Raw genomic sequence first — 16,273 nt, forward strand, 5'->3', positions numbered from 1 at the left:
ATTGTGATTTATACACATATATAGATATATGAGCGCTTTCTTAACATTTAAACAATATCAAATAAGGTTTGACTTGTTTTCAGAGAAAATATCATGAAACATAAAAGTTTCACCATTTTCATTTTGGCCAGATTTCATTAGATACAACTTGAAAAGAAACAAAACAATATGAAAAAGAGACACTGTCACGCAAGAAAGGGAAACTGGCAAAATAGACTTTGTGCATATCTTCAAATCAAATTCTTAAAAGTATTAGGTTTCAAATTACACGTTACAGAATCTAAAAAAAATTTCTTCGGAGAAATTTTTCTTTGTCCAGCTCTAGACAAAAACATTGCTTGACAATCTCCTCCTGTTTGTGCGCAGAACATTTGAACAAGCTCCAAAATATGTACCATGGTATCGAGTCCAAGAAAGTGGACTGTTGGTAGACCGAAGATTTTGATAAAATTAAAAAAAATCCTTACTTTGTATCCTCCAATCTACGTTTTCCGACACTTTTGATTGCTTTACAGTGCAGTTAAGTTTGTCAAAACTTTTCTATACTCAATTTTTTTTTCAAAGAAGAATCCTATGAGCAAATACAATCTTTCGTTTGTTTGTTTTTGTTTGTTTGTTATTTAACGTCCCTCTCGAGAGAATTTTTTACCCATATGGAAACGCCACCACTTGCCGGTGGAAGGCTGCAAAATTTGACCTATACTCGGCACTCAGGGCCATTGAGCAGTGACGGATCTTTTTCGTGCCAGCACCTACTGTGGCGCGGGACCTCGGTTTATACGGTGAAATATATGGAGATAACGAACAGTATTCAAGCTCAAAAGTCCATTAAACATTAAAATGAAACAGAGCAAACACGGACCTCCAAAACATCAGAGGTGGGATCAGGTGCCATGGAGGAGTGAGCATCCCCTGCCGACCGGTCACAACCGCCGATTGCTCCTTGTATGATCGGGAAATAACGGAAAAATCCGTCGATAATTCAGTGTGTAAATAATGGCCTAACAATTAGTATGAAAAACGTTAGTCAGCATTTGACTCAATGATAAATTGTATTTGCTGACAAGGTCATTGTATCGACCATAGAACTTACGAAATGATGGCTTTATACGAGACTGCTGATATTCTTGTTTCATCAACTTGTTTGTCAATAATTTACCTCGTTTTAGAAATTGTACATACGTAGAGCATGCTCTTGCGTATCGAATCAACTGAGAGATATAAACCCCGTATGCAGGTAATGAAGGTATATTGCTGCATAAGTATGGGAATTTGGCGATTGAAAAGTTAAAGTCATCACGGTTAAAGTCATCGGTCTCATTCAAAGGACCGGTCTCCACGTCCCACAGTGGGATTCGAACCCGCGACGTAAGGAAGGACTCATTACTCCGCGACTCTAAAGGAAACGCTCCAACCACGCGGGCGACTCAATATTTTGTTATAAGTAAAATGTTGACTGGAGATTTCCATACAAATTGTTAGGCCATTATTTTCACACTGAATTGTCTGTGGATTTTTCAGTTTGCCCGATCATGACAAGGCGCACACGGCGGGAATGACCACTCGACAAGGAATACTCAACCCTCCATGGTACCTCATCTCACCGCTGTTTTTAGAGGTCCATGTTTGCTCTGCTCCGACTTTGTATTGTTCCAATGGACTTCTGAGCTTGAATACTGTTCCTTATCGTCATTATAATATTTCATCTTGTTACAATATACAAGTTTTGTTGAATATGTTATAACAAAATGTTCCAAGTTTTATAAAAGATATAATATATTAAAAATGTCTCATAAATTCACTCATACATGTAATTCCTTTCCTAAATTCTGTCCCTACCGAGCTTCTATAATAGGCAATTCCGGAAAATATGAATACCCTGATGAACCACAGCAACTTTTACCCATCATCGTTGAAAAATATCTATACTCTAATATATCTATACTTTTTGAGTTCTATTGCAGACGAGCAGATCCTCTAAAAACCCAGCCGGAAGTGAAGTAAAGAAAAAAAAACCTTTTGATTTGAATATACTATTCCCCCCGAAAATGATGTGAAAATCGGTTGTGGCAATTACGAGAAATCGTCTGCACAAAAATTGTAAACAATAAGATGAATAATAGTATAATACATGTGAAAAAAAACAAAACAATAATAGAATTGCTTTCCGTAGAAGACTCTCATTAAAATCATGAATGCAATGCTTAAATCTCATTGTATATGTATCTGGAGTTCTAAACCAAAATGTTTAAAGCACCCTTTAAAAGGTAACCTTTAAATTTCGGGTCAAAGTCATTGTATTGTTTAATCGAATATTTCATGAGGCCTATTGCTAGTATTTGATCATTTACTATTGGGAAATATTTGGTGAACGATATGTTCAGCGTAGGGAATAAAAGATCGATCATTATGGAAATCGGGTTTTGTTTAATTTAAACGAAACAGTCCATAAGACTGTGATATGAGACAAATCTGGCTATAAATCAGCTTTATTATAATTACAACAAAAAAAAATTATGCCCGAAATCAAGCTGAAAAAATTGCAAAAATCTGTTATAATGTGAGTGATTTCAAATTAGTAACGCAAAACAATGATATTGTAAATCCATTAAAAAGAGTCTTGGGAATAAATATAAGCAGAGCAATAACCCGCATTTCAACAGATTGTCAAACAATTTATTGCGGGTTCATGGTGTGCCTTATTGCAAATATTGAAGAAAGAGGATGTGTGGTAACGCTTTAGGTGATTTAATCATCGATTTTCTTTATAATATTTATGTACTATCATTTCAAATAAAATTTTGGGTCTTTTCTTTAAAGGTTACAGGTTTTGTTAGCAAACAGTTTTATGTGACTAAAAACAGAGAAATTTAAAAAATGGTTTTGTTTTTCTTGTTTTGTTTTGCATTGAATATTAAATTTGCTTTCATAAAAGTTTAATATAAATAAAAATTAACAGTCCCTTAACGATATTCTGTATAAAAGATTTACGGAAAACCTGTCCCACTTTCTTCTCCCAGGGAAGAAACCATGTGTTATCGCACCCTATGAATAATAACGAGGATGACTGGAATATATATTGATTGTATCATCATGTTACTCGTCAATCAGGAAGACAGGACTCCCGGCTGTGTGTGCATTCCTTGAAGAACGAAAGTGGTAAGGCATTATCTCCTCTTTATCTGTGTGTTTTCTTTGTGGACATTCATTTACTGTTATTTAGTCTGATAAATTTCACGTATCAGCAAAAAAAGATTTTTTTTAGATTGATATATCTATTTTTCCTTAGGAAAAGTTTTTGGTACTTCTGTGTACTACACCTTCATACAATGTAACTTGTCTTCTGTATGAAATCATCGATCCAACATTTTCTTTTTGAAAAACTAGGAATTTAAAAATTGTCTGTTAAAAAAATATTAGAAGTACATGTACGTGTACGACAAGTTCTTCGATGAAATTGTTTTATTTTCGTACATTGTTTCACTTGAACCTTAATGGAATATTTCCTGGCAACATCTAAATGAAACAATTTAAAACACATGCTACAAACCAAAAAATTCAATGCCTGGGTTGGTAAATATTTGGACTTATTTCATAAAAAACGCAATATCAAATTTCTAAAATATTCAGAAATTGTAGACTTTCTATGATATTCAAATGAAAATTATTACTTTTTGTCATCACTTTTATAGATATAAATTATGCATTTTTCACTTTATAAATCATTAATGAGAAACATTTAATGAAAAATCAATCTTTATGTGGCTAAACATTCATTTTTCCCACAAAGATTTTGTTTATTTACATGATGTTCGTAACCTTAATAAAAGATTGAAAATTCTTCGCATATTTCTCTTTATACATGTGCCTCGAATACATGTCTGTGTGTGTGTGTGTGGGGGGGGGGGGATTTGAAGTCACAAATCTCTTTCCAATAGACTTTATTTATAAAAATCATTACCACGGATCGCCTTTGTTGATCCATTATCCTCTTTTCGTTTATAAATTGAGTATTCCCCATTTAATGTTGCCGCATGTTAAAAGTAAGTGATAATTGTGATAAAGAAAATGAGCCATGGAAGACTAATGGCTGTATTAAAAGCAGGAAATATTGATTAATCGGTTTACAAATAAAAATTTTTTTAGCACTGAGGTTCGGCAGAAGGTCGCGTACGCCAAATTAAAGTTTTACAGATGAAAAGGCCATGCTGAACCAAACTATTCATTCCAAATACGACATAACGGAGGATCCTATCTTTAAAAGTTCTCAACAAATATGGACTTATTCAGCCCCCATATTACTGGTGCTTGGAACCGTAACAAATATTCTTTCGATAATTGTTCTTCTAAGGAAAAAATTAAGGAGAAAGACCACGATATTTTACTTAACGATACTGTCGATCATCAATCTTCTGACGCTATACATGGGTCTTGGAAAGATCTGGTTGATGATGACTTTTGACGTCAACATTTCTATCCAGTCAGAGTTTTTATGTCGATTTTCTACCTTTGCTTTGAACCTGTTACTGAACTTAACAGTGTGGATTCTTGTTGCTGTAACAGTTGACCGCTGTATTATAGTATGCCTTCCTCAGCTAGCAAAACGAACCTGTCTCTTGAAGTATTCAAAAGGAGTTGCTGCAGGCATGTTTGTGGTCCTCGCTATTGCAAACATGCATTTATTTTGGGGGGTTTCAATAAGAAAGACCCATGGAAGTTTGGAGAAAGATTGCACTCATGGAAATGATTTTAACGAATTCATATTTCCTTGGCTATCACTGACCCTTGGCTTTATAGTGCCTTTTGTAATCATGGTTATTGCCAACTCTTTCATCATTCGCTGCATTTATTTATCTAACAAGCGTCTTGCCTATCACCACAGTAACGACTCCAAAAACAGTAACAGTAACCACAACAAAAGGCTCTCCAGTGTGACAAGTATGCTTTTAGCTACAAACGCTACATTTATGATATTAACTCTGCCAATTATGATCTTTTTAATTGTGGAGCCTTATCACGTGGCCAACGAGGACGTCACTGCCAATATGCATCTCACATGGGCTATAGTTAATATCTGTGATTATACAGACCATTCCGTTAATTTTTTCCTTTATTGCCTTGCAGGGACTACTTTTCGCAGAGAGTTAAGAAAACTGCTGAAAGGAAAGTAATAAACCAGAAAGAAATGATTGGGTGATCTATATTAATCAGTAATTTTAATTGAACGTTTAAGAGCATGTAAAATATCTGCAAATAAAGGCTAAAAAATGTTATCTTTCAACCTTGACGATAATTTTTTGTAAGAAGCAGTATTTCGCTTTGTTTTTAATGCGAAATCGGACGACTCTTGAGATAAAGCTGAACTTCGAGCAAATCGAACAATGTAATGATTATGAATGGTTGCTATTGCAAAAAAAAAACGTAACCCGCGTAAGCGGATTATGCAACCGATACATATAATCCTCGTGTGAGCTAGATAGGAAGACATTTAATTTTTTTCTGCATATTATTTGTATAGATTGGATGAAATTATGTAGAATATTATATTATCGATCAATACACTTCACTGGTGGAAAAGCCCACATCTTCAGAAAACTTTCTTACTGGAGGCTTTGAAATCCGGATCTAATAACAAGTCGAGAGTTTCGATTAAACAATAAAATGCTATTTTTTGTTAGTATGGAAATACTAAATGGACGTAGCACCTCTTGCAGAAAATGCACATAACCTGCGTAAGCATAAGAAATCCAGAGAGGGCTACATACTATAGCACCATCGAGCTTCGACTAAAGGGTCGATGGCGCGATGATGATGAAGCGATACCTATGACGCGACGCCACAATAGCGCAATGACGATGATGCGATGGCGCAACAATGCGATGGCGATGATGCGATAGCATGAAGGAGCGGTGGCGATGAGCGCTTCATCGTCATCGTGTCATCGATATCGCTTTATCATGCAATCACACCATTGTCATCGTATTTTCGCTCCATGGCATCATCGTCATCGCATATCACTTCATCGCACTATCGACTCAAACCTCGATTGTGCGAGGAGGCCTTAGTGAACTACATGGCGCTATCCGGATTCCATAGAAGCGGGTTATGGAAGTTATTTTGCAATTGTTTCAACCGTTTATACCTGTACTAAGTAACAAGGAAAGAATGATATTGCTGCTTATATTTATGTCTGCATAAATAATCATATAAAGAAGGTTTAAGTACGTTAGATAATGAATGGTTGATATGTAGGACATTGTACGTATGTTTCAATTATTGAAAAGCATACTTCATAAGAAATCCATAGATATACGGATGGCATGAAAAACCTGTTCTAACCAGCATCTATCCATTGGTGAAAGTAGTTTTCCAAAGAAATATATGTACCATAACCAGTGCTCATTAGTTACCGGTTTTTCTCAAACTCGAGTTCCTCAATTTTTAATTTTTTTCTGCCCAGTCAAGAGACTTACCAAGTGTGTCTTGAAAATCAAAAATAAATAAGGAACTAAATCTTTCCTACAGTGTCTATAAAACAAGTATAAAATTAATATTTGGGTACTATTTGTTTTTACAGATTGCATCAATGCTTAATTAATAAGTCCAGGCACGTAGTATCGGGGGGGGGGGGGGGCAGGGTGCCCCCCCTTTTTTCCAGAAACAAGTTTTTCATTGAAAGTTCGGTTTGTCCCCCCCCCCCCACTTTTGGTTGCAGTATTGTCAAATAAGGGTAATATAAGGGAAGTGCAGTGTTTGAGTAAAAAAAAATTTTTTTTTTTTGCTTGTCAAGTTTTTTTTTCAGGTAAGTTGAAATTTTTTTCCTCGGGTTGGCCCCCCACTTTCCAAAACGATGCTACGTCACTGAAGTCAACATAAGTAACGAGAGAATCGACTTTAGACCAGAATCAATATTTTTAACGAATAAAAAAAATAAATATATAAATCGAGGAAAAATTTTCAAACTTTTGATTCTCAGGAATTGAGAATGCTTTTTTCATAATTATCGTCAATATATCAATCAGATAAATGTTGAGTTTGAAAATCAATGGAGTCGAATAAAGAAAAGATATTATTTAAAAAAATCTTAAAATTGTACTAGGTTGCGTTTTCTGAGTGAAGGATGAATGCTGCGCAGTTTGTGAAAGCCAAGGCACGTTAATATGGATATACATAACGCTAAGCTGTGTCTGTAGAAGAGATAAATGGCAGAACAAAAAGGCAAGGGATGTTGGAAAGAAAAAAAAAGCAGTATAAATTTAATAGGATGAAATGATCATGAGGCTTTATCAGGTCACAGACAGATAAATCAAAACCAATAATCAGATAAAGCTAGTTAATGTCATCTAGCACCGGTCACGCAAGGATGTTTCAAGTGCTGTTCACATATTCATAGTACAAGATAATCCTGTTCTAGAGGTTCTGGGTCTGCAGTTAATTACCTTTATGTACTGAACAAGATTTGTACGAGAATAAACTAAAGAGGAATAAATCCTATGATTGAATAGATCAGATCAGTACATGTAAGTTTTAAATATTATAAAAAAAGATAAAATTTTAAGATTTATGTCATATACAAATATTTTAGAAGCCAGCCAGCTTTTGTTTATCTTTCATGCTTATTTTTAATATACCTGTAATTATTTCTACATCCCCATTTTGTTTCTTTTTCAAACAGTGCATAACCTTTCCACACCCATAGCGTAAAAATTCACAATGGCCAAAAAAAAAAAAAGATTCTGATCCCCTGTACTTGCCCTTAGGGCAGGATTTCAAAACACTTTGGAATGGATCGTAAGAGAAAGTTGTATTCTATCAGTTTTCAAAATTACAAAGCTCTGTCTTTTTTCTGTCTGATACGCAACAGGCATTCGGGATTCATGAAAGCATTTTTCCGGATTTCCATACCCTTAATAGAAAGGTACACAATCTAGGTGTCTTAATAAAGGGGAACCTCAAAAAGAAGGTGACAAAGAAAAGGGAATGAGAAAGGAAGGGAAAATGTCACCTAAACGCCAAAAAAAAGTCTTAGGATCATACTTTTTCTTCGCCTGACCCCTGCGCCGGCGCCGTGACCTTTGGGCACTGTAGGATCGATCCCGATCTTCATTCAGTTGCAAAATAAACCTACATTTTCTTGATGTGGATAAATTATCGAAACAGTGATTTATATTTTTTTCAAGACCCCCCCCCCCCCGACCACTCCCCCCACCCTTCGGATGATTATTCTTAACAATCTCCGCCCGTTGAAAGGATTAAGAAACTTTCCTTTTTTATCTAGTTAGCAGTATAGCCGCTTGAAGTACAAGAATAAAAGAGATTCACACGAAGTATGCAATTCAAGTATACATGTACATGTAAGAACCAACAGAGTTTATTCCAAATGGTTCACATTTGGAATAAACTCTCTAAATCTTGCTAACCGTTTGCATGTTTTACATTTCAATGAAAACGAGATGTGTTTGATAAACTCAAATGTACCGAGAGTGTCCATTTCTAATTAAAGACCATGGATTGAAGGTCTGGAGTTGTTGTTTTTTTGTCACAAAATAAAAGTTATGATCAACCACTGTCAAAGTGGAAGGGCCTACTTTATATGTTGTTGGACAGTTTCCATGATACCTAAAGAAACATGCCAAATATGCCTTTTATCAAATACATAAATTACCTACCTTGTTGTGATAATATAGAATTAATATCAAGGAGATTTTCTAGTTCAATCGATTCAAATTATCAATGTACTTGCAATGATAAAATTCAGCCAGACAGAATAATCATGATTTAAATCAGAAGAATGTAAATTATTTATTATTTCTATTGTGAATGAACTTAACCATAAGGGGAGCCTTTCAAACATGTATAGAAATGAAGCTAGTGCGCTTCATGAAATATGCCTACGTGACAAGTCTGTGTGATTTACACACCAATAACTCACACAAAACTTAAAAACATTTCTTAATGAAAGAGAGAAAATATTCACTGGATGTAAATATCTAGTTGTATCGAACAAAGTTGTTTAATATTAGTTTTGCAAGAATCATTATGATGTAAACTGTGCAAAAAAAAAAAAAAAAAAAAAAAAAAAAAAAAAAAAGGAAGAAAGAAAAGGAAAAAAAGAAAGAAAGAGAAAAAAGAAACAAGACTTATCTCGAATATCATTATAATAAATGACATAATATATACGTGTATGCACGAGTTACAGAAAAGGTGATTGATTTATTGATTGATGAAATGAATTTTTGTCAGGAATGTAAAAGGTAAAGATAACGAACAGTGATCGATCCAAAAAAAAATCTGTAAACAATACAAATATGTGGAGAAGGCGTAAAACACGGAACCCTGGAAATTCCAGAGAGGTTAGATCAGGTGCCTAGGAGGAGTAACGCAATGCCGACTTAAAACAGGGTTGTTGAAATCCCTGTAACATCAACTTATTAGTGAGTAGCATGCCTCGCTTTTAAAATTGATCGTACTCAGAGCAAGCTCTTGAGTAGCGAATAAGTTGGAAGATATAAACCCCATAACCAGGTGATAGTGGAATATTACTACATAAATAAGGAAAGTTGACGATGGAAAAGCTTAAGTTATCTCGTTTGTCATAGAATTTAGTTGTTGTTGGACCTTATCGTCTGTAGTTAGTAAAACATCCAAATATGAAACAAATGTAGCAGACTCTGTGGTGTCTTTTATCGCAAGTTTACTGGGATATATCGAGTTAGACAAATGAATGAAAATAACTATCTTTATTTGATAAAACATCGTCGTTTTTTTTAGAAATAAATTCTGCTTCATACAGTGTAGGAGCACAAGTAGTGCCCTTCCGAATTTTAACAGTTTGTTGGATTTAACATGGTCGCCGAAGACTCTATAAATGTTGTCTATAAGAAACTCCAGAATCCTTTTAATATGAACTTCAGAGTACTTGTGTGTACAGTCGGAGTGGTTTTTATAACGAAGTTATTTTGTTGATGACCAATCATAAGATGTAAAAATATTCGAGTTCCATTTTTATTGAGGAAGCAGTTGTCAATGATATTAAAAAGTGTAGATTTTAATTCGATGCGAGGAATTGTTGTATAACGTGTAAAAAAAAACGTCGTGCGTTTTGATGTTATAGACTTTTGAAAAAGATTTGGTGATTTTAAAGTTTCTTAAATTTCTCTAAGAGTTTTTGACGATCCACATCTGAATTATACCACTTCTAGAATATGCTGTAGCACATTACGTCTAAAGTTTCTCCTTTACAGCAGTCAATATTTTTGTAAGGAGTAAAAATAATGGCTTGGTAGAGCATTTGCTGGACCCAGCAATGTATCTTCGTTTGTAAGGATTTTTATGAAATGTAGAAATCCAGGAACTTGTAGGGTAGATCGAACTCACCTTGGTCGACTGGTATATTAAAATTATTAAACACTGAAATGTGATTTTGAAGAATTTCTTCCTTGGAAAGTGAAGTATGTGAGTATATGTTTTATTTCATGACGTAGACTTAGAACCAATTTCTTCCAAAATGCCGTTATAATAATGAGCCTTACAAACAAAGACGATATTAGTACAAGTCTTGTTAACTGGAACCATAACATATTGTTCAGTCATGTAATCTCTCTAACTCTTTCATCACTTCCAGTTTGGGAATATCTGTAAGAAATGCAGGGTGTAGACTTCAACTTGAAATATGGTGAAATCCAAGACTGAACTTTTTTATGATTAAGAATATTACTAATGTTCACAGCATCTACTTAGTATTCCTTTATTTGCAAATTTAAGCTTAAGGACATAAGCAACGTACATGTACTTTACAATGTACCTTTCCTTATGATAATTTTCCGAGGTATTCTTAATTTAAAATCATAATGCCATCATATGTTCTTAAACAAAAAAATCAGCATACATTCCCTGAACTTATGAACAGATAACAAATGATAAATATCCTTGTATTTTTCAGGAAAAATTAAGTTGAAAAAGTTTCAGCAAGCATTCCTCCAAAATTTGAGTCAGAAAAGGTTCACAGCATTTACCAGGCATCATAAAATTGCACAGAGGTCCCTCAATTATTGCAACTGTTTCATTATTCTCGGAATATGAGAATTAAGTTAAAAAATACGTTGCAACATCATAAAACCGTATAAATCGAGGTCCCGTGTCGCAGTAGGTGCTGGCACGAAAAAGATCCCTCACTACTCAATGGCACTGAGTGCCGAGTATAGGTCAAAATTTGTAGCTCTCCACCGGGAAGTGGTGGCGTCTCCATGTGAGTGAAAAATTCACGAGAGGGACGTTAAACAATAAACAAACAAACAAAAAAACAAACGTTGCAACATCCATAATCACAAAAACTAGCTTGCTTTCTGCAGTTTAAGAAACTACGTATGGAGTTGCAATAGTCCATTTAAAAATTTTAAGGAAACCGAATAAAGTTTCGTGCGAATATGATGAAGACCTAATTATTTATTGACGGAAGGCAGAAATAAATCAAAAGAGACATCATGTACATTTGGTTTATTGTATGATCGATGTCCATGATTATGCTTCCGTCTTGATGTATTGTAAAAGAGACTAATCACATTAACATTGGCACATATTTGGCTTGAAAGATTCCCTACATAATTTATGTGGTCGTTGCAACTATATGGGAATGCAATGCCTAGTTTCCTGATCCAGTATTCCTTACGTTAAATATAGAACTGAACCTTTAACATATGTGGAGCTGTTTGAATATGAGAACATCCAACTGTTAAAAAAGAGGTTCATAATGTACTTTGACATGACTGTCTTCTCAAAACTCTCGATGTTTGTGAATTAAATTCACATGCTACGTACAATATTACTCGCACTGAAATGCAGAACATGTAACCTCTTTAAAAAACACAAATATCACAATATGGATGTTGAATGTTTGACACCGAGGTATTCATACATGTACATGTTTATATAGATGAATGGTTCTCATCATGCATAAATTTCAAATCGATTCCTCCATGACAGAATCTTTAGCAATAAAGATTTTGTCTACTTGTTGCTACTTTGTGTGGTTCCACATGAATATACATGTATTTAAAGTTTATCATCAAAAGTGGTCCGTTAGCGTTTGAAGTTTATTGCAACTTATACGAGCTTTGTAAGAGAAAGATGCCTCTCATATATAACACACATAGGATGAATTAACCATACATCGGAGACATACCTTGCTTTAAACAACTTTAAGCAATAAACTTTCATTGAAACCTGAGTGTCCACGTATATTTAATTGTTTCTGTTTTAAAGCTGAAGACTTAATTTTTTTTAATGATGTCGATATTATCATGTTGGTCTTACCCCTATATCATTGACCACGTAAGAACTGCCAGTATAAAAATAAAGGATTTTCTTAAATGGTTTGAATGGGATGGGTTTAGGGCATGGAAGGAAAGGAGAGAGTCTGAAAAAAATTACAAAATTGATATTAATGGGAGATTTTGCTTTTAAGTGCGTAGTAAGAAGATTGTAAAGAGGCCCATGTTTACCCTTTCCTCGAAGGGAAAGTGCAATAAGCAGGGTAGGGGTTATTAGCGATGCCATAGCAGGACTTACAGACTGTGAATTTTCCTGAGAACCTAAAATATGTTTGGACCTGAATTGTTCTAACTCTGTGCCAAGTGTCAGGTGAGTTGAGTCGGTGTGATTTTTAAAATTAATTTTTACATTATAAAGGAATGTATAGCAAAATAATTGGTAGTCTTTGTTCTATTGTGATAAAAATACTACGGCCTTGAAGATACATAATATTTGACGTCATCAAAGGGGAGTAACCGGAAATTTTAGATTTTGTAATTTTTTCGAGTTATCTTTCTGTAATTAGACTCAAAGGGAACGAGTCGATCTTAGGTGAAATTTGTCAATGTTAGATAATTTTATAGACAATTTCCAGAAATTTTATTTCGATGATTATATAAATTTTCTTAGAGTTGTTTTTACTGGTATGTTCATTTCACCGTGCATCGGACTCAAATTAACCATGCAACGGTAATATGTAACCACTTTCCTTTTCGTATAGAACCCAACTGACAGCTGTGTTTTGCAGAAATAGAAAATAAAATCTCTAAATATTCATGAATATACAAGTCATCAATATTTGACGGCTAGAAGTGGACTCAATTTATTTTTAAAAACTAAAAGATAACCCACGAGACAAAGACGCGAGTTGCCATATTACTTGCATTATAAAGCCTTACTTAGGCGATGTGATGCAACTAAAATCTCTCCACATTTGTGGATCGATATGGTCAATAAAAAGATAACAATATTTTCATTTCACTAATTTAAAAGCACCGAGACGTTTTTCCGGTTCAAATACCGTTTGTCCGATGCATGGTGAATAATGTCCGATCCATGGTTAATTCTGGCTCATTAAAAAATCGTTTTTAAAAGATATTTTCTTAATAAATAGCATATAATTGTGTAAAAAAAATTATTTTTTTTAATCCCATACTATAGCTCTTTTTTTCTTTTTTTCTTTTTTTATAATATTCGGTCGGTAGCGATATCGCTAGAACTTGTTGAAGTACGAGGGTGTCCGATGCATGGTGAACTCCTTTCAATTGAATTGCTCGCACCATCATCTAACTTAAAGTGAAATTTCACGGAGTATGCTACAAGGAAAAGGACACGGTCAAATAACACTTTCGTAGTTTTATAATGATCTGAGAAAGAAATGTATGTCGCTCACATCTAACGTACTTTTCTTTCCAAAGATATTATACACAACGTTTTCAAATGAACAATTTTGTGACACATTTGAAACTTCTTAAAATCTGATCTCTTTATCACAATATCACAAGTGGATTTTCTATTGACTTTCTCTTAAAGGCATAGATTTTTTAAGCCCCACCTTCGAAAATACCTGGTCTGTGTACCCTTGTCAATCAAGTGCATTAAGGTCCATCATAGGGTGAACTTGATTGACATTTACTTACTAGTACCTGTGTATACCCTGTACATTTTTTTCTATGTAAAAATATTCTTGACACGTGGGGCTTGTTACTTGGATGTACACAAATACTAGCATCTAAAGCTCTCCTTGTTTTACCATGTGAATCCCAACTCAGGTAAAGTTTGACTTCTTGAATTTCATTGTACTTGTATCTGGAGTTCTAAACCAAAATGTTTAAAGCAACATTTCAGAGGTTACCTTTAAATCTCGGGTCAAAGTCATTGTATCGTTTTATCTAATATCATTTCATGAGGCCTATTGCTAGTATATGATCATTTACTAATGGGAAATATTTGGTGAACGATATGTTCAGCATAGGGAATAAAAGATCATTATGGAAATCAGGTTCTATTCAATTTAAACGAAACAGTCCATAAGACTGCGATATGGGACAAATCTGGCTATACATCAGCTTTACTATAATTACAAAAAAAAAATTGTGTACCTGAAATTAAGCTGAAAGAAATTGCAAAAATCTGTTATAATGTGAGTGATTTCAAATTAGTAACACAAAATGATGATACTGTAAATCCATTAGTAATAGCTTTGGGAATAAATATAAGCAGAGCAATAACCCGCATTTCAACAGCCTTGTCAAATAATATCTCCCGAGTCAATGTTGTGTCTCATTGCAACATTGAAGAAAGAGGATGTATGGATTGATTGTATGTTGTTTTACGTCCCGCTCGAGATTTTTCACTCATATAGACACGTCAATATATACCGCTGTAGGGCTTCAAATTTAGACCTTTACTCGGCACTCAGGGCCATTGAGCAGTAAGGGTTCTTTATCGTGCCAACGCCTACCGTGACACGGGCCCCCGGTTTTTAAGGTCTCATCCGAAGGACCTGCAACTTTCACTTTAAAGTGTCGAGCGCTTTTCGAAAGAACAGTTGCTACCTATATTTCATTGACTTAGGTCAGTCGCTTTTTTGTGCAAACAATTTTCTGTGGCTGAAAAGGAAGAAACTTTAAAAAAGAAATAGAAAACATCTTTTCTTCCATGATTGTATATTAAGGTTGCTTTGATAATAGGTTAAAGAAAAATGAATTACACTTGTATAAATAAAAAATTTATAGTCCCTTAACGATATTTGATATAAAAGATTTATGTAAAACCTGTTCCACTTTCGTCACCCAGTGAAGAAACCATGTGTTATCGCATCTTATGAATAATAACGAGAATGTCTGGAATATATATTGATCCCAGTTTTCCTTTACTTGTGAAAAATATGAAGATAACGAACAGTATTCAAGCTCAAAAGTCAATTAAAACAGTAAAAATTTTAGACACGGACCTTTTTAATGGCGTGCAAACAATGCATGATCATGTCAAGGATTGCAACCCCCTTGGCACGCTAAAGATCGCTTCTCTGGTTTTCGAGAAAGAGTAGGCTCATTTGGGGCCGCCAGAGAAACCCAAAAACTCTCAAAACCGTTCATACAGTATTTAAATTCATACCGCCGAAATATGGCTGAAATATTGCCGACTCGGCGTAAAACAACAATAATCAATCAATCTAAAACATCAGAGGTGGGATTAAGTGCCATGCAGGAGTGAGAATCCCCTGCCGACCAGTCACACCCGCCGTGTGCTCATCAGTCAGGAAGCTAGGGCTCCTTGCTGTGAGTGCATTCCCTGACGGACGACAGTGTTGTAGCATTTTCTCTTATTCTGTATGTTTTTCTTGTTGACATACATTTAATGCTATTCAGACTGAAAAAATTCACATGTAAACAAAAAATATTTTGTTGAGATCGATATTTCTTTTTTTCTTAGCATTTTAAGTCGTGAAATCTTTAAAAACGTAACCTTAATTTACTTTGTATTCTTTAACTTCAAAATTTAATTAGAAAACAATTTAAAACACATTCTACACACAAAAAAATTAATTTCTGGGTTGGTAGATATTGAGATTTATTTTATAAATGAAGCAATATAAAATTTCTAAAATATTCAGAAATTGTAGACTTTCCATGTTATTAAGAATTATTTTTTTTTTTTGGTCATCACTCATATAAATATATACATTTTTTTCACTTTGTAGTAATTACTGAGAAACATTAAATGAAAAAAAAAATCAATCTTTATGTGGCTAATCTAAATCATTCTTCTAACAAAGATTATGTTTTTATCTTCATGATGTTCTCAGTCCTACAAGAAATAAAAATTCCTCGCATTTCTCTTTACGTGTGAGTGTGTTGGGGGGGGGGGGGGGTGTTATCACGGATCGCCTTTGTTGATCAATTTTTTTCTCGAGATCTTTTCGCTTATAAATTGAGTATTCCCCATTTAATGTTGCCGC

At 34.3% G+C, this 16,273-nt stretch overlaps 1 protein-coding gene across 1 annotated transcript; it reads left to right on the top strand.

Annotated features, from left to right (window-relative positions):
• Positions 1 to 4,205: 4,205 nt before the first annotated feature.
• On the top strand, positions 4,206 to 5,171 carry LOC133177415 (G-protein coupled estrogen receptor 1-like). Its single transcript, XM_061312461.1, has one exon. It carries the CDS (start codon positions 4,206 to 4,208, stop codon positions 5,169 to 5,171), a length of 966 nt encoding a protein of 321 aa, XP_061168445.1.
• The last annotated feature ends 11,102 nt before the right edge of the window (positions 5,172 to 16,273 follow it).

Source organism: Saccostrea echinata, unplaced genomic scaffold (assembly GCF_033153115.1).
Source record: "Saccostrea echinata isolate AGI-Se365-2 ecotype Australia unplaced genomic scaffold, CSIRO_AGI_Sech_v1 ptg000133l, whole genome shotgun sequence".
Taxonomy (NCBI): domain Eukaryota; kingdom Metazoa; phylum Mollusca; class Bivalvia; order Ostreida; family Ostreidae; genus Saccostrea; species Saccostrea echinata.